The sequence below is a fragment of the Neodiprion fabricii genome, chromosome 6, assembly GCF_021155785.1.
Source record: "Neodiprion fabricii isolate iyNeoFabr1 chromosome 6, iyNeoFabr1.1, whole genome shotgun sequence".
Taxonomy (NCBI): Eukaryota; Metazoa; Arthropoda; class Insecta; order Hymenoptera; family Diprionidae; genus Neodiprion; species Neodiprion fabricii.
The window spans coordinates 16,088,103-16,115,327 of record NC_060244.1 but is presented as its reverse complement, the minus strand read 5'-3'; the positions used below and the strand labels follow the sequence as shown (position 1 = coordinate 16,115,327).

Here is a 27,225-nt window from a genome sequence, read left to right as displayed (position 1 = left end):
TTGTGTATACCTTAGGTCTGTCCTTTTGGAACAATTTTCGATAAACGCCAGCTTCCTTCTCCCCGTCCGCTTCAGAATTTCGCCAAATTACGGGTGTACGGGTATGGGAACACTTTAGTGTATTGTAGTCGAGGTGAGAACCAGTTTTAACTTAACCCTCATTTTCCGAGAAACATTTTAAGATGTTTGCTGCAAAATGAAATATAATAACGGTGATTAGGAGTGGTGAATAATTATCTGTTCGTTTGCTTTCTTCGGCGAAACTTAATTGTAAAACTATTTTCTGCTGTGCGTAAACACTGATAAGACTAGATTTGTGAATAAAATATGTATCGGGTGATTTCAATTGCACTTTTATTTTATTTTTTTATTATATTAATTTGTGTTTTCTTTTTTCCTTAAGTCCGGTAAAAAACGAAAACAATTATGAAGACACTTGGAAGAAAGAAGAAAAAATCGAACATACCCACTTTAATAACGAAACTAGATAACTGTAACGAAGACAGAATTTTGTCGAAATCGTTTTCCAGTCCTTGATTTCAAGGAAGGTCGGGACATGTATAAGCGTTCCAATTTTATATGATGTTTAAATATATTTATTAATAATTATTCATTATTTTATTATTTATTAATTATTTATAATAATAAGAAAGTAGAGAAAAAACGAAAGACGGACGAAAAATATTTCACAGTTGTCCTATAAATAATCAGTTTGCAGTATCCTCCAATGTGCTACGTTATAGCCGTTCAAGTAGCTATGCCCCTGAGAGCATCCTGTAGCTTTTTCCTCGCTACAGTAACGCGATCTTCTTGTCGTTTGATGTCATCGTCGGCAATGGCTACTGCCTAAAAAAAAATACATATCCCAATTATCAAGCCATAAATACCACCACTAGTGTTATTATTACTCGAAATCGAGATTCGTAAATTGAGGCAGGTATCAAAAACAAGGAATACCTGAACGAGGGGCTGTTCCGGGTTGAGAAAAACACCAGGATTTTTTTCTAAAGCGGTTTTCGAGCCAGTTTGGCCTGTTACGGGTTGGGAAGACACGTGGAGGGCTGTGGCAACACTTTGAAGTAAAGTCTCCTCGGTTACGTAGGGGCCGACCGGCTTCAGAGTCTTTGGTAAGTCCATCCCGTCGAACTCGTAACCATCCGGGTCGCAGGCCCGCAAACCTTCGAGCCGCTTCTCCCAGAAGAGCTGTAACGTTAAGGATTTATTATGTATACCCGGATTAACGTGAACGGCATTTCACGCTCGATGCATAAAATAAAATAAATCGATGCCGTAAATATTACATTATATGTACACCAAAGTCCGCAACGTTAGCTGATAAGTTATAGCGCATTACAGTTTAGAATGACCGAAAGTTCTTTTTTTTTTTTACTTCCAATCTTATACAATTTTTAATTTGTCTATTTCTGTACTTATGAAATATTTTATACACTGATTACCACTCATAATTGTAAGTCTATTCGGCATATTATATGAATAGCGTTATGAAATTATGAAAACTATACATATACCGTTTTACTATGTTTATGAACAAGCATGCCTTAACGTTCGTCCGATACTTCAATTACGAACGATAGATACAGTATAACTAAACGAAGGGAAATTTTGTACGGGATTTTCTTTCTCGACTAGGCAAATTTTTTCGGTGAATTATCTAGCAATTTTTGTTTATAAGCTGCTAAATTTCATTATGTCGTAATGACGAAAGCCTCCTCTAGTTGTTTAAACTCAATTATTTCGCAGATACATTTTTTCCTAAATAGTATATGCATAGACCTGGAAAACTGCAATACTGGATGAAAAGTAAAATGCAGTACGAAAAAAATTCTAATTAATGGTGATGTTCTACATTGGAAAATCAGCCACAATACTAGTTCCATTGTTTTCATGGAGAATTGTTTAAGAAATATTCTTTCACCGGATTAGCGTTCACTCTATTATTCCAAAATTATCAAAGTTGAACATTTTGTAATTTGTCTGTGAGCTTTATCTATTTCATCAAAAATTCTGGGTAATACATCAAACCTTTTTGAGAACTCAAATATCAACGTAAATTAATTATTCTGCAAATTTTTTACCAACAGTTCAGTTCGGTTTTTGCGGCCAGAATTCCGTTGAAAAACCCTTTGAAACAGCGTTCTTTTCGTATACGTGTACACTATTTTCATGCGATATATTTGATCTTCATATGGTATAACAATTTATGAAAAAAAAAATCAGAACGGACAAGTTTTGAAATTTGATGAAAAAGTTCCAGGATTATTTTCAGTGATATGCAAATCTGACAAACTGTAACAAATGTAAACAACGAGAAAACTGTTCTAGTTGAGCACGAAAATCCCGTATATATATGTATATGATATATATATCAAGTTATTTCGGTGAGATGTTCCATGGGCATTTTGGTATAAGAAGGATAAATCTGCATGCAATTATAAAATTCGGTGTACATTTTACCGATCCATATTTGTTTCGTGGTAACTGATGGAGAGAGTGAGAAATTTGTAAAAAATTGACAAATGTCGATCGGTAACATGTACCTTGGCTTACATAAATACAGGCGGATTTACCCTACGTTAAATTTTGTTTGAACTTCCTATCGAACATCTCGCCCAGATATCTCGCAACAAACAGAATACATTGTAATAAATTTGTACGTCATTTTAATTTATTAACGTCATGATGATGATTCGTGCCAAGTGAATTACCTGCTTAGGTTTGTCTTGAGAGCCATGTTTGCCTTCAGACTTTTCGGCCCCTTCCTAAACGAATGAATGGTACATACGATGGTTGGTATCATACATATCAAGATTTAAACTATATTCTATAATGAATACTACACATATAGGTCGATGCATCCACACACATTCTAACGCGTGTAAAAATAATGCTGATGTTTGTCTAGAATCATTACAAAAAACTCACGAGGTAGTTCAATTATGCATGTAATACGTAAAACTGACGTTGGGCTATTGTCGCCGTTTGTAAATTATTTGTACGCTTACTTCGAGCGGTCTTATATTGATCCAGCTATCTGAACAATCACAATCATCAATAAATTGTACGAAAAGATAGTCAGTTATTTACGTATGTATAAAACATCGAGTATCACGCGAAAAACCAAACGTATTTTCATTTTCCAATTTAGTTTGGTGTTTGTTCATAACAGCTACGTAATCGCTATTATGTTCTTAATATGTAGTTTTGTTTTTATTCAAACAGTTAGATGAAAAAAGAAAATCTTGCATAGATTCTTTTTTATTATATCGGATTAATCGGTCTAAAAACGAACAAAAATTTTCTTTTATATCGGCTAAAATCCATTGTTACACGTATCAGTATAAATATGTGTGTTACATGAATGAATGATGCAGTTCACTTTGCACTCACCAAGAGAAGGATTTTGTTACAACGACTATATTTCAATAAAAAAAAACATTCATTAGATTCCAGGACAAATGTTCGGCGCGACGTGATTAAAATGATCGTGCTATATATTAACAAACTGAAGTGCCTCGAAAAGAGTAGTTGTATTCACTAATTGTTCAATACATTGTACCATTAATATGTGCAACCAAACTGCATGTGTTTCAATTACCTACTTCAATTATTTTTCACAGCCACAATTTTTTGCGAATTATTAACTTGACTGACAAAAAAATAAGAGACGAATGCATTCAAGTTTTATAATATTCGCATAGTAAGTTTATTTTCATAGTTAACATGACTGGTTATTAAATGTTGAACGAATTATTCATGTATAATGTAAGTCCAACCGAGTGAAATTTCAATGAAAATAGTTTTCTTAATATATCACATTTTCATACAGCGAGCCATTAATTATTTAAGAAATTTGAGGGGTAACTTTGCTCAGCTGCTACACCCGAGGTGGTACCAAAAAATGGGGAAAAATATTTTTTTGTTTTGGATGCAAAAGGGTTAACACAAAGGAATGACGATAAAACTATTTAGAAGCTGCAATTAGAGTTGAATTTGAATGAAATAATATTTTCGAAATTCACATTGTACAAAAGTACAATTCACAAATTCTATATTCCGCTACTATTCAAATACCGAGAGCACAAAGATTGTACAATTACTAATTAGAAGTACAATTCTGTTTTATTCATAGGTAAATTCTCTTTTTATGGATTATTTTGAATGTATGACGTTACAGACATTTTTCTTTGTGAACTGGAGAGTTTGATTAACAAATTTATTTAAAATGATTTGTGGAAAATTCATTCACAAAGTCAACGACGATTTAGAATTGGAGGACGAATACACTTGTGGAATTCGAATATATTCTACAAAAGTGTGACACGTCTCTCAAGACGCGGATCACCGGGTTGTTTTACACCAAGTTGACGATCTTGTGGCAAACTTTTTTCTTTCAAGAAGATATTGTTTAAATGGAATTGAACTCGATCAATATCAGGTACACCTTTTTAACCTTCATTTCGCAATTCTCTTTCATGACAACTACACCTACTACATCCTCAAGTGAAAATTGAAAATATTCGGCAACAACAATACAGTGTCCCGGTACCCACTTTGTATCATATTAACAAAATGAGTCTTGAATTTGCGTACCTGTTTTGGTTTGTCTTGATTACCATGTTTGACGTCTTTCACTTTTCCCTCCTGTGTTTTGTATATAGTTACTGGCTGTTTGAAAATCGACGCAGTTTGCCTGATCGGAGGTACAAGGGACGCGTCGTTCCTCACGCCACGACTGTAATCGAAAAATAACAGCGTTACCTCACGTGCAGTAAGTCGAAAACAAAAATCTCAAGGAATCAGATAAAATAGCCTAGTTTTGATATCATCTAATCGGAAACAATACTTAGAAAATAGGGGGGGGGGGTCGGTTTGTTCTTACCTGTAGTAGTAAACGTCAACTTTGCCCGTTGAGGATAATTGACTCGCAGCTTTCCTCGATTGTTCGTCTCTGATCGGCCAATTCGTTGGCAGTGCCGACGGGTATTTTTTTTTCTCTACTGACATATTCATCTTGTCAGCCACTTCGATATCTTTCTAACGTAGTGTGTTATTGAGTCCCTCGTCGCGTTGCACCTACGTCAACACTCCGCCACCATTTCGATTTACAGATGCGGCCGCGAACTTCCCTCGCCAACCGCTCGCGCCGACGCGGCAGCACCGTCCAATAATTTCAATGCGCTTACGAGGAGGAATACCGTTTCGACCGGATCCACGTGGAAATTTCGACTACCGCGAAGTGCCGATCGCCTCGAAAATCAGCACCTGGTGGCAAGAAAGTATACTACATTAACTATACGGAGTGAACTCTATATGGACTAGAGTTCAATGACTACGCGTTATGCGGCAAAGTTGCGCGATTGGCGTTTGTCGAGGTTTTTGGTTGTAAAATTCGACGAAAAGGTCTAGTACCTGCATAAAAAATCGCAAACAACGGAGTAAACTGAGCAAAGATGGTGAACTTGGAAGGACGGAAAAAATAACAACATGGTTATATTCAGAGAAAAACGGCATAAATTCATTGAAAAATGACATTATTTATTAATAAACAACTGCAACGTTAATATATTTTATTACTTAACAGAATTTCCTTGAAGGTCTATAACTGTATCTGCATTATTTTAAAAGTTAGAAGTCATAAAAGTTCCAAAAACATCGAAAAAACATCAGTTTTTATAACCAAATGCGCGTAACAACAGATTAACAATAACTACAAATTTTTTTAATAACTAATTTAAAATATCGTTTAATTCTTTATAAAATCGACTTGAATATTCATTTTCGTATCTGTAATAATTTAAGAGTTATATTAGTTTCTCAGTAGACAAATGAAGCAGCCGCTGCAACTTTTGTAGCCCGTGTTTTTTAAAATTACAATAAAAAATTGAAAAAATTTTTTTTCTATACTTTGTTATATATGGTTGTTTTTGTAATTTTTAGAAGTTTGATAAAAATATACAACAAAGTTAAAAATTTCTTTATAACAAATTGATAAGTTAATAAACAATCTAATTGTTGATAAAAAAAAATTTTTTCTTGTTACTTTATAGAGGACTGTCAATCATGATTTTTAGATAAAAAATAATTTCTTAACTAATTATTTAAACAATAGAAATATAAAAAAACGATTATAAACAAGTAAAAATTGTTGTTGGGAAAAAAAATTTTTTTTTAAAGCATAATATTTTTAATTTTATAAGGTTCTGAAAAAAAAATTTGAAAAAATATTCAAATAATCAATTTGTTTGTAAAAAATTTATGAACAAATGGCGGAAAAATTTTTTTTTGCAAATGAATTGTTATCTTGTATTGATAAAAAAACGATAATATCATGATTGAGAAAAAAAAATTTTTTTTCAACAGTATTACTTGGATTTTTCATTTTTTGTTCGAGTACAAAAATTATTATAAACAAAGTATGAATATTTCTTTAACTTTTATGGCGTGATAATGTTGAGTATGTATATAAGAAAGGCTCGACGAAGCGAAATATTTTTGCGACAATTATTTAAAAATTTTTTTTCATTTACAATGAAGACGGAAGTTGGAGAAAATTTTGTTACTTAAAAATCGTTTAACTTGTTGAAAAATTAACTTTAAGTAAAATTTTCAACGAGGATAAATTTTTTGAAGTGTTCAAAATACACCATAATTTTTTCAAATTTTTAAAAAATATTCAATACCTTAAAAAAATTAATCATCGTGTCGTACTCGCTTTTGACGCCGCGCGCGCGACCTAAAAACGAAGCGCGGAGACCCATTTTCAGCGTTCAATTAAAATTATAAATAATGGAGATAGAGTTCCGGGAGTCAGGAGTTTTTTATTGGAAATTTCTTCCTCTTTAAGAATCTTTTTTTTTAATTTCAGAAATATGAATAGTCTATGAGATATTGGCGAAAAACGAAATGCCTTCTTTTTCGTCTTTAATTGTTTATAACTTTTGCAACTTTTTATGTGCTGATAAAATTTTTTAGTACATTTGTCTAGGCGTCATTCCGAATCCAATGAGCTATCGCACATATTTTTATGAGCAGTATCTCTATTTTAGATCATTTTGAGCTTATCGACTAGACTATTCACTATACTCTCGGCAAGGGATGGCTCTGTCCATAATAAGTCTACGGAAGTCAGTGTTACCAACTCTCAGAAATATTTATCCCTAAAACTGAAGTCAAAAACTTCTAATATCGCCCCATTACTTAGAAACCCCCCTGAAAAAATAATATTCTGTATAAAATAATAAATAATAAATTAATAATAATTAATAAATAATAAGTAACATGCTATAATATTTTTTAATATTTTTTATTCATAAATTATTTAACACTTCAAATATAATTTCGTTTTCTTCTGAAGATTCAGATCTTTTGAAATCATATATGTTGACATTGAATAAACTTAACATTTTATCGGATGGATTAAATGTTGCGCAAGATCCACCATCTCGATTTAAGGTGAATCGGCCCATCATCACACTTTGTAACATTTCAATAGATAGTCTATTCCGCAACTTATTTTTGACGATTTTATAGATGGAGATAATGCGCGTTCGATACTTGCGTTTGAAATTGGAATCGTTACAAATGCTAGTCCGCATTTTGAGACATTTTCAAAACGTTTACAGCCAGCTGCGTCACAATCATTATAAACTTTAAAATAAAAATCAGCTGAAGTAAAAGTATTCGACTATGTTTTGTTACTCAATTGGTTCCACTTAGACTCGGTGTCATTTTTGTTGACATAAATATGAGTTCGCTGAATGTGATTAATATTGGTGTTATATCGTGGTTGACCTGAGATGTAGCAACCTTTGAGTGCAAATCAGCAAGTATTTTTAACATTGATAAATTATCCGGAAGCCTTTTTTGGATCTGCTCGGCCAGACACATAAAAAATTCTTGCATCTTTCTCTGACATCCAACAAATTATTTTCCTCAAGTTCGTGTGATATATTTTGAAAATCAAAACCGAAATGCATTGATACTGTATGCATCAGATGCTCGCGGGAATTAAATTCTACCAATTCACAGTCCACCAATTTTTCCAATTGTGAAGGTACAACAAGTCGTCTTAGCAAGTTTTTGTATAACAATAACAAATCCTCAAATAATTTGGTAGGCTCAATGTTGTCACTTTCAAAAAGTAAATTTAATTGAGTCACATTTTTTAATTCATGTTTTAGAAAAATCAAATAAACTTTAAAAGGAAGCCTCCGCATGATATCATAAAGCTGTTCTACCATGTAACATTATATAGTCATTAGATTTAGCAATTGAAAAAAGCAGCTTTAATTATTTTTCGAATAATGTTTTGTAGTGGTCCAAACGTTTAGGGCTGTGTGAAAACAAATTATGGGTTTCTCTCACAAGAAATTCTAATCGGCGTGGTAATAGTTTAGCCGCTTTGTTCGCACATAAATACAAAGAGTGGCTAACACGTTTGACAATAATTAAATCAGGCAGTTCCCTTTTTAATATAGCAGTCACCGAATTATGTTTACGTACCGTAGCGTTTACTCAATCAACGCCGATTCCGATGATATGTTCAATTTTTAAGCCATCCTTTTTGAGTTAAATTATAATTGCTTCATGTACACTTTTTGCGTCACATTATTCTACTATCTTTATTATTTTATAGAAAGTTGTGACAACTTGCCATGTCTTGTGTGAAAAAAAGAGCACCATAATACTTTTTGTGTCGAAAGATCAGTGCTTTCATCGATAATAATCGAATACGGAAAATCTCCTATCTCTTCAATTAAACCTTCAAGCATTGATGGACCAAGCACATTTTTTATTAACATCATTTTTTATTAACAATAACATAAAGCTTGTTAGAGCATCTGATGAAGGATCCAACTGAGGATGTATATTAATTAAATGATCTACCGTTAACAAAGAACAGTACTCGGCGATAAAGGCAGTCATTTTCAACTCGGCGATTTTTTTTATTTTCTGACAAGGCTGGCTTATGTATTTCAGATATAGATTTACATGCCTTTGCTGAGTTTTCCCAGACTGTGGCTTTTTTATGTTTTTCAGTTTTAGCATCACAGCGCAAATCTTTCTTATGGGATTTTACACTACACGGGAATATTTAAAAGTCACCAATGTGTCATTCGTAACATCAGGTGCAAGCCAACCTGTAATAAAAACATAAATTGTAAATAACGATACATGACTTCAGTACCGATACAGATATAAGTATAGTAAATCACAACAAATAGGAAAACATTCAATCATGACAATAACAACAACACATAATTTTTTATAAATATTTTATAGTATATGTATTTGTATATGAATATATATATGTATATGTATATGTGTATGTATATTGTATATATGTCCACACCAGACTCCAAAAAATCTTTAAAAAACCTAAAAAAATAAGACATCTCAAACATCCTGTACTGCCCGACCAATCCATTCCAAAAAACGTGCGTAGTCATAACATTGATTGTCAGTTATGTACCTAAATAAAATAAAAAATACCTCTTTTGAATTTTATTGAAGAACGGGTACTGCTAGAATTTGATAACGGCGATGATTCTATGGTAAAAGATCATAAATATTGAATTTAACATTGTCTATCTTGATCACTTATAAATTACAAAAGTGCAATGAAATTTCTTTACTTTTTAAATCTGGAACTATTTCCCAAATCTTCGTGTACTTCTGACTGCACTTCTTTTTAATTTTAGTTTCTTTAGGCATCATTAACAAATTGCTTGTCGACACAGCAGTACAATAACAAAATTGAATTAAACAAGTAAACAAAAATCAACGTATGTATTTCCAGTAAGCATAGGAAAAATACTCACCAATCACCGCAAAGTAGTTGTAATATATTTATACTATATAGATGTCGCTAAGTCGCTAGGTCAACAAATAAATATGATTAGCTTTAAGTTTCTATTGTCCCAGGGCCTATACTTTTACATCTTTATTTTTCTCAATAAAAATATATATATATATATATATATATATATATATATATATATATATACGAATTCAAAAAATCCCTAAATATACCCCCTAAAAATATAAAGCCCCTGAAAAAATCTCATCCCACTTATTTACCCCCTAAATTTGGGGGGAAAATCCCTAAGTTGGGAACCCTAACGGAAGTAAGATTCTGACAATTAATACACGCCTGCGTTGCGCAAATGCCATGCTGCTAACGTATAATACATTACGTAAGAAACTGGAGACGTAAGTTATATACGTAGAATACGTAAAAAATGTATGTAATTCACGTAAAGTTTTTACAGATGGAAATTTGATATGTTGTGTTCGATTGTAAAAGATGTTCATTCACGTAAAGTAGTGCCATGTTGTTTAGAAATAATGGAGTTAGAATGCAATTTATAACTTTATGTATTATCTGTGCGGACTTCTGCTGCGGTTCTGTTTTCAATTCCTATAAATAACAATGTTGTATTCTTTTCCCATAGTATTTACGAAAATTTTCTTCCAACTGATATCAGCAACAGATGATCAAGGTCTTTGACGAAAATCGATCATCGACCGATAAAACTGCAGAGAATCCAAGCTTTTAAGTACCTGATTGAATACATCTATTTATGTGATGAAACATAAGATTGCAAAAAGAACAGTCAGTACATAAAACGCTTTTTTTCTCCTCAACAACTACTGTAAGGATTTTATTTTTTCTGCGATTTAAAAGGGACACTACTCGTCGCAGGTCTAACAAACTTAGCCTGATAGTTTAAAAAAAAAAAAAAAAACAAATACTAATAATAAATAACAAATAACACACACATGTATAAATAAAAAGAAGAAAACGATGAGTAAGGAGAAAATTATCCGTAAAATAAAACTGAGACGAGCGAGGTGGTTTTCGGCTGACATACAGATGTGTACAGAAGACGATGGACGATGTCAATAAAAAAGATTGTGGTTGAGGTCTTTTTGTTCTCGGTTCTATATTTAGTTAAAATTTCTACCTGGCCAGGGTTTCGCTGCAAATCACCATTGTCACACGTCTTATTTTCTCGAGCTACTTAGATCTACTAACTATTTCGACCCAAACTCGTTTCTCTCTCTCTCCCTCTCTCCCTCTTCTCCTATTTCCAATACAAATCGTCACACTACTGTAACCTTGAATTACCATCTAAAATCTTTATACACGATCTTTCATTTGTTTATTCTGGGTTTACCCTACGAATAAAAATGTCTTATTGACCGAACGTGTGGCTATATCGTAAAGAAATTTGGAGCCAAAACCGTTAGATTCCACCGTCCAAAATGTTATCCCGGTAACGTTACTATATCGAGACCAACGATTAGGCAGAAATTCCCTAATTCAAAAATTTACAGTGATGTTTTCTTGTATTTTTATCGGTTACGCGTTATCCAAATTAAACAAGTAAGTTGTTCCTATAATAAATAATTAATTATTCATTGAGGCAATTCCCCCTTGATTATTTGTGGCGCAGTGGTTGCGGTAAATTGAAATAGAACACGATTAATGTATATAATTTCCGAAATTTCAACCTTAAAATACGTCAGAACAAGCACTCGGGCTACACACGCCTCCAAAAGATTTTCAGAACGTTTGACAAAGTTTATGTGCTCTTGACGTAGGTGAATATAGAAATGTTCAATTACTGCGAAGTAATCAAATACAGGCACGGAGTGGATGAGAAATAAAGAGATAAATTGTCTAAAATATTCATCTGAAGTCGTTAATGACTTGCATACATGCAATTTCCTATATCTGTAAATTATCTGTAAATGTCATTAAGAATTACATGAAGCAAGAATTTTGTGTAACAGTATACGTGCATTTACAAGTTACATTCCACGTCGAGGTATCAGAATGCTTAAACACCTTCCTAAATTCTTTGAATGCAACAAAGACCCACTCCTTTTTTGATCAAAACAGTGACATTTCACTGGTAATTTCATTGCAGACTCAATTGTCAACAGTGTTCGTTACAGATTCTACGATATTGCAGCACGCAGCATATCTTTACGAAATTTATCTCTAACCTACAGATTCGTTCGAGTTCCCTACATTACCATAATAAGAGCATTGTTACCCTAGTTTATTTTAGAATTAGTGAATACTAAAGGTAAACCTTCTTCGGTCTACATCGAATATAAATTCGCCAGCTACATAAATAAATTTTAGAGATTTACCTAAAACGTTAGGCTAAACTCTGACCAAGACATACCGTTCCAAATCATCGGACTGATCTCGAGCTGACAATGAGTACAATTTCTAATTGTAGAATTTCCTGCTTTTGTTACCGTTTGAATTCGCCGAATCGACGGAGTTCAGATCGAACATTCGTTTCCGGACTGCCGACGGTCGGTTATTTGTTTCGGATCGATATTCCTTCCTTCACAGCTGCCGGATGCTCCGAGTTATCAGAGCAGCGAAAGGATGAACCAAATCTCGAAACACTTTGTTCGACTTTTCGCTAGGTATTGTCTCGCTCTACACCGGTACGTAAGTCAAATAAATCGACGAAGTTCATCACAAACCTGACAAGTCAAAATATGTAGAAACGCGTCGTCGATATCGTGAGTTTAAATCATGTCGCCTGACTCTCAATCAACGAAAACATGATTCCGTATGCTATATTGCCCATTGATTTTTGAATAACTGAGCAGAGTTTCTTGGTTTCCTTGTGTTTTCATCCTGTTCCTAAGCAACAATATAACCGTATATATTATCCACCATATAGATTCGTAGCCAGTGCGCTATTACACTTTCAAAGTCCTTTGAGACTAGTCGCAACTTGCAATGACGGATCAGTGCGACAAATTGAAAAAAATAAGAGACCTGACAAACGTTTTGAAGGTAATTTCGAATATAGTTTTTATACCCGCCGTTTCCACTTTTTGTAATTTGCGATGTCGTATACTTTCACAGGATACGGATAGGAATTTGACGATATGCGAAGAACTTCTGTCAGCTTATATGGAGAAAAGAGTTAAGGTACGTGAACGAAAAAGGAAAGGCTGATACCATTCGGCTGTTATTCGCTTAGTTTATTGTCCGAGTAGATACAAGTATACAGTTAGTTAAAAACAACGAATCTAACACCGAGCATGAAAATGCGAAGATAAACAACGAATAATGATAATAATCATAATACAAAAATAAAAACTAATTGTAAGTGACGATGATTGAAAATTGCCGCAAGTATTGATGTAAAATGATAAATGTACGGTAGCTGGATCGTGGTGATGAATAGTTGAGTGTACCAGGAAATGGCTCGCGTCGATGTTACGGTGATAACTATTCTCCGCGTTTAACGGGACGCATTGAATCGCACTTTCTCGGGGTGAGAGAGTGACCTCAAATTCACGAGCTCATTGTCAGCGACCTTCGTCGGGGGCATCGTCCGCTCCGCCTTATTGGCCACCGTGTGGAAGATGAAAAGAACAAATAGTCTACCATTTCCCGTGCCAGCCACCGCCATGCCCGCCATACCACCACGGCCAACCGTGACCACCGTACCAACCCCCGTGCCAACCACCTCCGTGACCACCATACCCTCCGTGACCTCCGTGACCTCCGTGACCTCCGTGGCCACTCCATCCTCCGTGACCCCAGCCGTGACTCCATCCGGGCCTAGGAAATATTCGTTTTTGTTTCGAAGAATCGCTTTGAGATATTTAAACGGTTTTAGGATCTTAATTTGTGCATTGCCAACGCCTTACGCTATAGAAAAAGTGTTGTTCAGCGTTTTAAAGATGTTCTGAAGAAAGGAGGATACGTACCAGGGCCATCCGTGACTATATCCGGGCCAATCCCAGGGTCCCCACCCATAGCTACGCTTATTTAGTTTCTTATCTTCCGTCTGTGCTGGTTCCTGGATGGGCTGTGCTTGGGTGATTATGACACCTGCCGGTATTTCGTTGGTATCGCCAACTTTCGTTGGAGAGGCTGACTCCTGGCTTAGAGCATTCGTGGCCAGGACTAGCAGCCCCAGTAACATCAACTAAAACGCATTGAAACACTGTTATTGGCTAGCTTGGGGGGCGTCAGGGGGTCACTTGTTAACCCTTTCGAAAAACTTTGCCAAATGAGTCGGCTTCATGAGTTAGAAGTCTTACCGACAGCTTCATGCTTTGGGTTATCACACGATCTGCTGAACTGATAGCATTCGCAGCACAAGCACTTCTTTTATACCAGATCGCCTAGGTCTAACTTGTTTTTCTAGATTATGGTAAATTCTAGATCTTGAAGTGACCATACCTCACACGAACAACCTCCTGACTGTTAAGTGGCTGCTTCCATTTACAGATATGCCAAGTATGTAACGTTGGGCGTGTTGGAGGGCATTTATAGGCATAAAAATTTGCTTAAGGTACATAACTTCACATCCCGTGAGACGAGGACCTATCAGACTAAATTGAATACCTAGAAAGTATGGAAAACCAGAGGGGGCATCAATACTATAATTCACTTCGTTCTACAGGCCTCATTGCGTTTCTCTAAATTTGCCATTTCACGAACAAGTCGAGTGATGTAATACGTCCATTTTCATTCACGGATATCATTTGTGTACGGATATACCTGTACAGATCAGTCAAGAGTGAGTTATGAACCACAGCACATTGACAGTCGTTTAACTGGTCTGGTGTTAGTTTTTTTGTTTGGAAATCGATTCTTGCGCATAACTAGGAGAAATTTATCTATACTTGATTATATATCTTTGTCGTAAATGCTCAAATTTTTTTGTTGATGCCACCTTAAAAGTATATTGAACTTTTAAGGGGATGCTTTACAGAATCCACATTATTGCAGAAAAGATTAGATCGGAAATGTTTAGGATTGAATTCAATTTCAAGTTTGCGATATTTATCAATGCTCCATTTTTGTTCAACCCTGAAAAAAAAGTTCATCTAAACACGACATGATATTGAGAAATCTAATTTGAAACAAGCATTAAATTTGAAAGGCTTGTAAAAAATGAACAAGTAAAAAGGCAAATCTGGAACTCCACTCATTTGCAATGCCGAACTGGTTCTGTTGAAACTTCGATCCGGCCATCGCAGGTTTGCTAAGGTATTCACCTGCTGATTCCATCATTCACGTAATCCCAGGATAGTAACACGTGTTTTTATATCAGCTCAGACGAAGTATTGTGGCTGCCGTGGGCCCTGCCGTATACGCAGTGAATCTAGACTACACATACTGTAGACTAGGAAGCTGAAATCAACGAAACTTTCTCCAGATGCAACCAGCAAGCTGGGGAGTTGCTTTATTTAGGAAAGCGACTCGTGCTGGTGCGACACTTTGGCAAAAATCTGTTGCAGAACAAAAAAAAGGAAAAATAGAAAAGGAACTAAAAGAAAGAAGGAAATAACTTTACTCGTTAGATAATGCTACCTACAGAACATTGCAGGTAATTTTAGCGATGGCCATGCAACTGGGGATTTCTAGCTAATATGTGAATTAGTTGAAGAAGAGTTTGGTGCCGTGACTGCAAAATTTTTACCGAATAGTAAAAAGGAAACGTCAAACTTGAGATATCAATTAGTGTCAACAATTTCAAAAATTCTTCACATTTCGACCGGTTTTCGAATCCTAAACTACTTTTTCGTGGTTAGCAATTGTCGTCAAACTTGCATCATCGGTTGCATCATACTTCACAGTGCTGAAAAACTTGATACAAATACTTTGTCACAGATGACAGCACGATCTGTTATAAATTTAATCAAACAATCAATAAAAGTGCTGATCCTTTCTGGTGGCGAAATGATTGCAGGACCATGTGCTCGCGCATAGCGAATCTATGCTCGATGGCGTGAAGAATTGATTTTTATTGCAGCATAGTTATTAACAGTTGCCTACCATTCCATTATGCTTACAGTGACTAACTCCCTAACTGAGCACTGATTATCCAATTTCTACAGTATAGGTCCGATACCGTTGACAGCGTGTCGTTGTAACGCTTCAGTTGCTTCAAATCAGCGAGCGTGTGTCCATGTAATTCAGGTGAAACTCGCATTTCTTTGTGATATTATGCAAAAATTCTAACCACCAGCAGTCCAGTCCCCAACAGAAATACAAGCGAAAAGACCGACAGTCTACTGCTTATCGCTGTTTGAATAACTCGGTCGACAGTTCATCTGCAGACTCGTCAAAGTTCTCCTCGGAGTCAGGCAACCATTTCCGAGTACTTATTGTCGAAATATTTATAATAAACCGATCGTTAGTTCATGTATTTTGAAAGTAAAGATACTATACGAATAATTAGTTGTGCTCGGACCTAAGTGGTTGTACTAATCGCATCAATTCAAGGACTGTATACTGTTTTTGTGACAAGAGTGAAAAAATAATCCGTTGTGCTTAGATAAAGCTGTGCCAGGCGACTTAATCAGTGCTCTGGAGACAATTCAGTAATTCTAATTACCAACATGTTGAAAAAGTATTCAAGTTGACAAGTGTAGTGAAGTCGTTACCATTAACTCATTAATAATGAAATTCCACGTTGTTTTGCTTTTGTTATTATGCGCCCAGAGCTGCCTCGCTCAGTACTGGAGCGAAGTTCGGAGATACGCTGCAAATTTCGATGGCCTCAATAATGGCGATCAAACGGAAAAAGTAGAGAGTATCCTAAGCAGACGCCTCCGGTCTACCGTTTCCTACGAAGACTCGGAGGATGCGGAAGTAGTTTATGATGAAAATGAAAGGCCGCGGGACAAACGTACTTTGGGTTTCATCGTCCGGGGTCTGGCGAATGCTTTGGGTTACACCTTGACACCAGTCCAGGTTGCTTCGCTTCCCAATCCATCCCCATCGTCTCAGACTCCGCCTGCACCGCCCGCAGTACCAGTCGCCCCTGCAAAACCAGCCGCAGCACCGGCAGCTCCACCGAAACCCGCTGCGCCAGCAGCACCTTCGCGTCCAAAGTCTGTTCCGCGCTCGTTGCCACCTCAACCGACACAACGGGAAACCATTAGACTTACGGGAGTTGTCAATTTCGGTGCAAACGCGAATAATAATCTTCCTGGACAACTGGTTCAGTACGAGCAGCTTTTCCACGGAAATAGTGCAGCTGGAGCTCCTGCATCTGCACCGGCACCGGCTCCCGCTCCTGCACCAAAGCCAACCTTGGCGAAAATACCAAGTCCAATAGTTCCCAACCTAATTCCGTTACTGCCACCCACCCGCACGCCTTCGACGACTTCAGGAACTCTACCGGCCAAACCTCCTAATCTCATAAAGCAGGAGGTTGAAACTGAATACAGAAACAAACAAGACATGGTAACATTCAATGTCGAAAATAAAGATCTCAAGAGCGACAAAGATGTGTATTTTGCGTTACCCAATGGCGGGCATATGCCAGAGGTCAATTGGCAGAAGGGATTGGATGAGAGACTTCAACAGCTGGAGGAGCGACAAAAGGCTTATTCTGATAAACTGAAGGAACACGAAGAGCTACTTGCGAAGCAGCAACAAGAACATGAACATACGGATGAGCGGTTTACAAATCGTGAGAAGGAAATTGCGGCGAGAGATGAAACGCATATTGACAGGCCGAGAGAACTGGAGAGAGTGAACGTAGATCGAGATGATGAAGTAAAATTGGAGATAAACGCCGAGGACCCGAAGGAAAGGTACGAGAATTTCTCGCATGGTCAGGAGAAACCGTCGAACGCTGAAGATGAAGAAGAGCATCCTCAAAGGTACGAGTTTGAGGATGAAAGAAGTCCTAAACAACACTTTGAGTACGATGAAGAGCCGAAAAGACAAGAAGAGTATGAAGACTTTCCTCCAAGACATAGTAGCTACAACAATGAAGAGGAACAATCACTGCCAATTTCAAGACATGACGGTACTTCAAAATCGGAAAGTCTGCAGAATAGTTATGGAGAAAGCTTAGAAGACCAGGGGCAGATTGATGAAAACATTGCCGATTACTTCGTCAAATTCAAAGATCCCAATACGGGTTTATATATCCCTGAAAAGACGCAGGATTCGGAGAATTACAAAACGGAATCAAAGCCCTGGTGGGAAAGGAATCACGATGAACGGAATAGGGAAGATTTTGACGATCACTTGGCACAACTGAAGGAAAAGTACTCTTCGCCAGCTCCAGAACTGAAGTACGAAGAGTATGAACTAGAAGATAGGCCCGAAGAGAGCACGCAATCGGCAGAGAAATTGGAGAACGCTAACGACCAGGACGAATCAGCACCCCAGCGTAACGAAGGCTCGAAAAGTCCTGATTACTCGGAATCTTATGGCCCATATGAGCCTTACATGAAAAATCAAGAGCCAGATTATGATCTTGAAAGCTCAACTCAAGCGTCGGATGTGGATCAAAGCCCTAAATCTGAATTGAAACAAGACTCAGACGGAGAATCGGAGGACAAGAATGAGAAATCAAAAGACGAAAGCTCCACCGAAAAGAAAGACATACCTTTGTATCATTTCGACTTCAAGAGTTTTATGCCTTACTATTCGCCGGTTACGTACGTTTATGGTCACAATGACGGTATGACTGGCTTAGAACGAATTATGTCTTACAATTATAATTCAAAGCCAAAAGAGGCTGAAGAATCTGAGAAAGAATCGCCGGTGGAAAAGAAAAACCCAAATGAGGATGAACAGGCGTCGATTGGACTGCCACAGAAACTCACTATGAAAAGTCTTCACGATGGTGAATCCAAAGATATTCAGGCTTGGCCAGCTCCGTTTGACTTCGTATTTGATAGCACCGAGCAAACTAACGTAGCTGAACTTCCGCTAGTTGAATCCACCCCGGAAACTGATATTCCTGTTGAAAGCGCATCTCCTAATGCAGGTTCCAGCGAAGGCGAGCAAACTAAACCTGTACAATATTTCGTGCCTGGGTACGACTCTGCCTCTAAAACGATGCGTGGTAAATATCAACAGAAAAATGAACAGGAACCTTATAAAGAATATTCTTCCGAACCTCGGAACGCAGAGAACGAATACCCGAGACTTGCGAGTGGCCAGGAATCGGATACAACACAGGAACCACACGCGCCTTACTTCCCATCAGCTAGATACGATTCTCAGGAAAGTAGGGCGCAGGCTAGCCATGACACAACGCGGTCGCGAGATAACATTCAAGAACAGCGTACTGACCAACCGTCTGAAGTAGAGAATCATCGGTATACCTCTGACGAATACCCATATGCGAATCATCAAAGTAATTACGAAAGCCGTGGACCGAATGCCAATTCGCAGCACGTTCAAGTGTCCTCAATCCCTTCAAGTCCTTCAAGTCCACATCAGTATGAACCTAGGGAGTCATACCAGAGACAAGCTACTAACGAAGGAGTTCACATACCCGGAAATAAGGACGGTAGTCAGTTTGGAAAAAAAATCTATGACCAACCGGGTCGAGAGCCAATTTTCAGTCAACACTACACGCTGGCGAAACCTCGTCTCAACGGAAGAAGATTCGATGAGAGCACGAACGAGCAGCATCAGGCGCCCGTCCAAATACACTCCATGCCTCATATCGAGGACAAGTCAACGCTTAGATTTGATGATCCCAAAAGTGCTCACGACTTCTTTGGCTTTAGTCAAAACGATTATGATTATGAGAATGGTAAGGGGAGCGAAAAGTCACAGGAATTGAAGGAAATGAATCCACCGGCTGCCAATGAAGAAGTGTTGGATCTACTCGTGGTCCCAGAACCGGCACCCTATCATTATGATGAAAAGCTAACGGAGTTCACTGACCAGCCTGAAAGTGATACTGAAAAGGTCAAGGTCAAAGAGTACAGGAACAAAGTCGCAACGGTTACGGTTTCCGAAAGGAAACAACTTAGCCCGGAGGGTCCGGTACACCTTACTGGATACACTCAGCAATATTGAAAATACTTATACTAGTTAGCAGTGTTGTATAAGAAAATAAGATAATACAGTTATCTAAGACGATTGTCTTACTTAAAATTATCTAGATATTGTACAACACTGGTTATATGAATATTTTTTGTTTGTTCGTTATTTTTGAACTTGAACCATCTGTTTCGTATATTTTGTAAGAGTCTTTTGAAAACAATCGTTATAATTTTTTTACCATACGCCCTCAATGGAGGAGATAAAATTCTTCGACTTGACTAAAACAGTAATTATCTCGTGATTTCCTGAATCTAACTAAATATTAGCTTAAATCACCCAATGGTTATTTGCATCAATTAAATTTTTTTACATTAAATACATATTCTGGAGATTACGGAGCAGTTTCTATTTAGATGTGATAATAAATTTCTCATCTTTGCAGTGAATACGTAGAGTCTGTTCGAAGTTCTTTTGCATATCTGTATAACATGAAGCTCCAGCAAAAGTTTTTAGAAGGTGTTTCAGTCAACCGATCGCTTCTACGCTCGAGGTATTTAACCGTGGTATTACATAACCGACATTAAGAGTTGTTACGATAATCCATTTCACTCTTTCGCAAAACTTTGAACCCATATCAAATTTTTCGTAAGATTGTCCTGCTATTGTCGGAAGGTGCCCTCTGGACAGCTACTCAAAATATTGCACAGGTTTTTGATCAATTTTCTTCGCCACGAGATGCCTTTGAGATTGCACGCTGCAAATTATTCGATTATTAATTTACGTGACAATTTATCGGTCCTCACTGACTAGAACACACTTCCTAAAATCAAAACGAACATATCAAAAAAAATTTCAAATCGAATCGACGTTTCACAAGAGAATGAGGGGGATTCTCGTAAAAACTCTTGAATCAGGCACGTGACACCACGCTCAAGATATCTTGACACATGCAATGATCTTAGGAAAAAAGTCACCTTCACAATTTAGCAACAAACAACTGTGGGGATATCCTTACTGTAGTGCATATTGTTATACTTGCCGAAACAAAATTTATGTACATATTTTGTACATCTTTGAATCGAACGAATTTTTTATGTGAAAATTTTTCAATGTATATTCAGAGGATAATAAATAAACCCGTCTTCAAATTAAATTTCAAGTTAGCTTCTTTATACGTTAAAACACTGAGTCAGCCAAGGTCAGCATCGCGTAGTAATTTTCATTGGCATCGAAATTTTGCTTCACGCAAATTCGGTTTCGAAATGGCTGATTCTGAAATCAAGCGACAGACTCAAAAATTATATCGAAGAATTTTCTTTCAAATACCGTTCAAATATGAGTTGCTGTAAAACAAAAATCAATCAATAGTAAAAAGCGATTAAAGACTTGGATGAGTTTGAAAAAGTTGTTGTTTTTTGTAGCAGATGAATATTGTTGTTGCTGTTATTACTATGGTAATTCTAATGATGAATTCACAAATCCACAGCTCCTAGAGTTTGTTGATTGTTTAACGGGAGCTGTGTTATGTTTAAGTATTTAGGGTATAACTATGAAAATTAATGAAAAACTAATCTTATGTATTATAAACGGATGTCGCCTGGCATTTTATGTCTGACAATAAATCGAACTTTGAACCTATTTGACTTTCGCATTTATACCACTACCCCGATTATTCGGTAATTGTTATAAAAGTTATTTAAAGGATGCTATGCTGCTGTTATCGTCTCGGCAAAATTGCGCGTGATCTTAATCGTAGTTATAGGGCGCACTTTCATAGCCATTTACTTATGTTTTTGTCCACTTTTTTCATGATTGATCAATTACTCTGAATATACTTGCTTCCTTTGCTTGGATATAGTCACGCCTTGTCGTATTATAAGTCGGATATAGTATTACTCGAGACATTTAACAATCATACCTCAATCACCGAAATGTTTGTTCAGCTGAGTCATTATAAGTCTTATTCATTTGCTGTTTAATTAAAAAATGATGAATGAGTTGGCATTTGCGGTTAAGAGATAGCTAGATACACTCACTTTACATTTTTCACAGCGGTTTAGATCACCGTCGAATAATCCGGGCTAGTTATTCACGGTATCTTACCCATACAGCATGTCATGCTGCCTCAAGATTGCATCAGTTTCGTTTTGCAAGATTAGAAATGTTACAGTTACTTTGCAGAAATGCTGTGACAATGCTGCTACGTCCTGTACCAAGTGGAGGTTCTGGCAAGATTGCGATAATATTATGGGGTAATATTGCAACAATGTAGGGGAACGTAGGGCGCGACCGATCCCCTAAAACGCTAATTATTTTTTGTAGCTGTTGAGCACCGGCTACAAGTTGTTATGATCTATCTCGAAAAAATTCATCATTACATTTCCATAAGTAAAAAAAAAAAAATTCCAGGGCACAACGGACCCCCTCCAAAAAATGATGTAAATGCTGTTATTTTTTAAAACTTTTAAAGTATTCCATTTTTCCCGAAATACGCAATTTTGTTTACTAACCGATGATAAACTATCAATTATGAAACTATTGAATGAAACCTTTTTTTTGTACATTTTTTTTTTTTTTTTTGGCATATTTTTCAGAGGGTCCGTCGTGCCCCACGTTCCCCTATTTAGAATCAGTTTCGATATCAACATGCGTGAAAATAAAAAAAGAACGGTTAGTTTGATATCCAGTAAACGATAAAAGATTGAAAATAAATGAAATCGATATGAAATTGGAATGCCGCTGAATCTTTTTTGAGAATTGGAATAATCAAATTTACTCGAGCAAAATCTACCTAAACTTATTGAGTAAGCGCAATATCAAATATGATGTGATGAACGTACTATATGATTAGTGAAGTAAATATGATTAGTGACTTTATATCAAACGTAAGCCTTTGTTATATGGGTAGGAGCGTAACGAGCATTTTGTGATTAACAACGCGCTTGGTGGCCAACTGTGGAACCTATTTTAAATTCAAAATTCAAGCAAGTGTGTAAGAAAACCGTTCTAATATAAAATCGATCCACTCTGCGCCTTTGAAGTTGACAATGAATTTGATGCCAGTAGTGCGTTAATGAATTAATACACAAAATATGATATGAGCCTCATTTGTTTGTGAATTTAATGCGAATGCGAATAAATTCAACGAACATTTATGATAGTGGAACATTTCTAACGAATTTCATCCAACTGTAATGTATAAATTTCAAGAATACATATCTTATATGAACAACATAAAAATGTGTAATGTTACACTGCAATGTGTTTTAACGAAATAATATTTAAAATATTGTCATATCATATTGCGGCAAAAAGTTTCCACAACATTCCATCAATACTGCAAACATGATGCAAGATTGCAAGCTCTCTACGAGATTGCAGCAATATGAAATGCTGTATAAGTACGTAATGCTTGGGAAAAGAGTATAGCGTCATTATATACCGCATAGAGCAACCGTATAAGACGTTATTTTGTTCCACCAAGATGACTGTGTTATAAATTGTATACCTGGTTATTCGACTACACAATCATCAACTACTTTTAATTATACACTTATTTCTATCTTGTATGTGGAAAACGAGTCGACATTATTTGTACTTTTCATTTTTTTCTACAGCAAAAACATGAGGTGGTGCAACGGCGTAATGATCTGGAGGCGAAAATGACAGAGATTTTGGAAAACCTGAAAACCCGATTACTGGTTGATTAGAATTATTGTTGGTGAAAATAGAGGATGAAAGTAGTTGTTCGTTACGATGAATATGTGCGATGAAATACGCAGAGGAAAAACAATTTTTCTTCATTCATCAAAATGTCACTTAATTCAACAAAAAACTCATCGGACCAATAAGTTAGACGGTCAAGTAAAACCACATTTATTTAAATTTTCTAAACATTTTTTACGGTAGAATCGATTGCAATATTTAGTAAAATAAAATAAGTTTATATGTGTGACTGAAGAACTCGTGAGTTATTCCATGTCGACTTTGTTGCTGATTTTAGAAGAGACAAGGGAACAGAACGTTTTTGTAAACTATAAATATTTGGATCATTATCTTGTACGAGCAACATTGTTTCATATCGCAAGGGATACGTCAGGAATTAGGACCACCATTATTTATCAATCACTTTGTTTCTCGATTACGGATAAGCAAGAAATCAAATGAAAAAAAGCAAGAACTCGTCTTCTCAGAAATTTCGAAACTACAAGAAATTCGAACAACTAGTCCTGTAGAGCATTGCTTACTGAAAGATGAGAATCATCATTTTCACCGAGTTAGGTAATCAGCAATCGAACTTAGACAAAAATGGTGACTCGTCAGGCTAAGAAATAGCTGATAATCAAAAAAATTCATTGTATAAAAAATGGTAAATCAGTTTAAAGCCTCATGCGGTTGTGTGGCTAATGAATGCCGCTCTATCATTATTGATCGATACTTTTGTAGAATAAAATTCATCGAAAAAATAAAATTCGGATCGTTGTTCCCTGCAGGAAAACGATTATTTATCCGAATACGGTATGCACTGAGTCGAAAGTTTCGATAAAATTGGGAGTAGTCGTTATTCTTTACTTGGACCACAAGTATTTCGATTTGTATAATAATGGAATGACGAAATGGATTTAAACTAGGCATAGCGTGCCCCAGTAGCACACTTATCGACTCACATTTCAAAGTCACAAAGTGTATTTTTTGCGTAAGGTGTGTTTCACGAGAGCGTCAGTCAAGAAGAACTTATTTCTCGGATATTTTAAAACTAACTTTCCCGCCTGACAAGTGAACCTCACGAAAACCGGACCCTGATTTCCTTCTAAATTTTCCTGATCTCTTATAATAGAAGTCCCAAAAATTAATGTTTGTTGTAACTCTAGTTTTTTACCTAATTTAAGGAAAATCATTGCATTTTCGTTAAGGTCGATAAAAATCTACGAACACAAAAAATGAATACCGCAAATTGTATTCTACGAATGAATTTAATTTTTGCCTGTGAAAAGAAAAATAGTGACAATTATTTTTTATTCTGTTACAGAAAATTTGGATGCTGGTGTTTTGATTGTATTCTCATCTACTTTGTTTTATATACTTTTATTTCAGAAACCTTAAAGTTGATGAATACTGCTGATGATTTCTATCTTATTAGTCACACATGTAACAATAGTTTGCGATTAGTGGAACTAGTTTCGGGACGCAAGTCTCGTCTGCACGTGTCGACAAGCTTCTAATTTAATTACGCATCGTTTAAGTAGGGTTTTATAGAGAAAAAGATGGATAATATCAAAACTTGAACGTAATTTTGTTTAAACTTTAAATCTGAATCCTACAAAGTGCGTGAAAACACACCTTCTAATAGATTTTATTTTTTTAGCACAAAGTACGTCGCTGTGCTTCACGCACGCATCGATCAACAAGATCTGAAAATGATACCAAATAGTTTATAAATAAATGATTCATCAGTAGATACTTGGGTAGTTATTATATTGAATAGTTTTCCGTTAGCGTAATTATTTATGTGATTGATAAATAAGATAACGTCTAGAAATTGTGGCTTAACGTTAAAGTTTGGTTTTGGAAATAAATAAAACAAAACGAATAAGAGACAAATTACGACAGATACTAACACCCACATTTTCTGTAATAAAATGCATAATTATATTATATTGGTAATGACAAACGACGAATGACTAGTGTGTATAAACAAACTATAATTACTGAATTGAGTAACTTAAAAATGGATTGCCTTAAATAATAATTTACTTGATTTATTTACTACAAAAAATATATATATATATTTAAATGACATGAAGAATTTAATTTAGGCTACTTATTTTTGGGTTCTTTTTCGGTACATCGTAATAGATGAAATAAGAAGAAAAATTTACAGGGAAATCGAGGCCTTTTGTTTGGTGAGGTTTGCTTGTGTGTTAATGTGAGTTTCGTATACTTATTCTGAAACCTCAGTTAAAAGGGTTTGTAATTGAAGAAAAAGAAAAAAATCGTGAAAAAAGTTAATGTTTGGTGAAAAATAATATAAGAAGGAAACAATAATTCAATAGAATGTTATTGTAAGTAAGACTGATAGTTGATTCAACATTATAGATCTAATTGTAAGTGAGGTAAATGAAAGATAACTGTGTGGATGTATGCTTGAATCGCTTTGCTGGAGTACAAGCTTGAAGTGGCGCGTCGGAAGTGTGTTGATAGTGAAATTTTACTGTTAGCCTTGAAATAAAAATGTCAGTGAATAGTACATCTGGTTACAAAAACTTTGCAACAGGCTTCTTTTATACAGACTTATATTTTATGGAAATCCATGCGTTTTATTCCGTGAAAAGTGAAAACTGAATGTAAAAAGAATTCACTTACAGTATCGTAACTCTGGCTGCAGTAATTAAACGATCCGTTTATTTTATTATTCCTGAATCTTGAACCACTTTTAATAAAATTCCACTCTCAATATGGTTCAAAATATTGTGTACCTAGTTTTCTTTTAATATTTCCTGGTGACTTCTTAACTCACTTTTCATCGTTAAGAAATTGCTATTGAAATTATGTTGAGTGAAAAAGTGGACGGCGAAAAAATCATACATCACATTACAATATTAATCATAAACCTATACACAAACATCAAAAATATATTGTACTAATTGTAAGAGTACGTGCATCAAGAGTAAAATATAAAGAGTTGGAGTTTCCTTTGTTAGTCTTTTTGATAATATTATTTAATTGTAAGTCATCATTATACACATGTAAATATATCTAGACGTGGTGAATATACATTTCTTATATTAAATATTTTTATTTTTTATCATGAACGAGAATTACGGTCGTGGCCGCAAAAAAAAAAAAAAAAAGAAGTCTTGTCGCTGCAACCAGAAAATCTATCGTATTAATATTTTACTTATTGTTTTTCTAATGTGACTATATGCTTGAATTTTTTTAGTAATTTACTACAGTATTCCTAAGAGAATGAACAATTTTTCAATACGAAACTGAACACCAGGTATAAGATCCGGGGCGAAGGGGGGGTTGAAACAGCTTTCCCCAGATGACAGGACAAGGATCGGCGCTGGCTGTGTTGCACTAACAAGGATAGAAAATCACTTAATTTAAAAACCGAATACGTTTTTCGCTCAATTCACAAGAAAATCATAGCTATAATAATTAAACGTAAGTAATTATTCTTCATTACAATAATATAAAATGCGGTGAAATGTGTCAGACATAAAGAAAAAGTAAGGCAAGCGAGCCAGTCGGTACGTTATAATGGAAGAATGGTTACATGGGAAAAACGTTTGTACAAGTTTATATGCTAAATGTATTTATTCAAGCCCAACGGAATGTGATATCTTTTTTACAACCGTAAGTATTGTACTGTTAATGAAGCACACACATAA

General features: G+C 35.7%; 3 protein-coding genes across 5 annotated transcripts; 1 reads left to right on the top strand and 2 right to left on the bottom strand.

Moving 5' to 3' along the window:
* Window positions 1–379: 379 nt before the first annotated feature.
* LOC124184774 (methyl-CpG-binding domain protein 3) lies at window positions 380–5,144 on the bottom strand. Of its 2 annotated transcripts, XM_046574851.1 has the most exons (5): window positions 4,901–5,144; window positions 4,612–4,753; window positions 2,727–2,780; window positions 958–1,203; window positions 380–846 (listed from the first exon to the last, which is right to left on the bottom strand). In XM_046574851.1, the coding sequence occupies exons 1-5, from the start codon at window positions 5,029–5,031 to the stop codon at window positions 748–750; spliced, it is 672 nt and encodes a 223-aa protein (XP_046430807.1). In that variant the 5' UTR covers window positions 5,032–5,144; the 3' UTR covers window positions 380–747. The 2 variants fall into 2 exon arrangements, with proteins under 2 accessions (XP_046430807.1, XP_046430808.1); XM_046574852.1 differs by lacking the exon at window positions 2,727–2,780 and having other exon boundaries at window positions 382–846; window positions 4,901–5,141.
* A 7,888-nt stretch (window positions 5,145–13,032) lies between these two features.
* On the bottom strand, window positions 13,033–14,221 carry LOC124184762 (holotricin-3-like). Of its 2 annotated transcripts, none has more exons than XM_046574829.1 (3): window positions 14,116–14,221; window positions 13,720–14,000; window positions 13,033–13,630 (listed from the first exon to the last, which is right to left on the bottom strand). In XM_046574829.1, the coding sequence occupies exons 1-3, from the start codon at window positions 14,125–14,127 to the stop codon at window positions 13,450–13,452; spliced, it is 474 nt and encodes a 157-aa protein (XP_046430785.1). In that variant the 5' UTR covers window positions 14,128–14,221; the 3' UTR covers window positions 13,033–13,449. The 2 variants fall into 2 exon arrangements, with proteins under 2 accessions (XP_046430785.1, XP_046430786.1); XM_046574830.1 differs by having other exon boundaries at window positions 13,780–14,000.
* Window positions 14,222–16,063: 1,842 nt separating this feature from the next.
* LOC124184761 lies at window positions 16,064–21,460 on the top strand. Its single transcript, XM_046574828.1, has one exon. The coding sequence runs from the start codon at window positions 16,487–16,489 to the stop codon at window positions 19,862–19,864; it is 3,378 nt and encodes a 1,125-aa protein (XP_046430784.1). The 5' UTR covers window positions 16,064–16,486; the 3' UTR covers window positions 19,865–21,460.
* The last annotated feature ends 5,765 nt before the right edge of the window (window positions 21,461–27,225 follow it).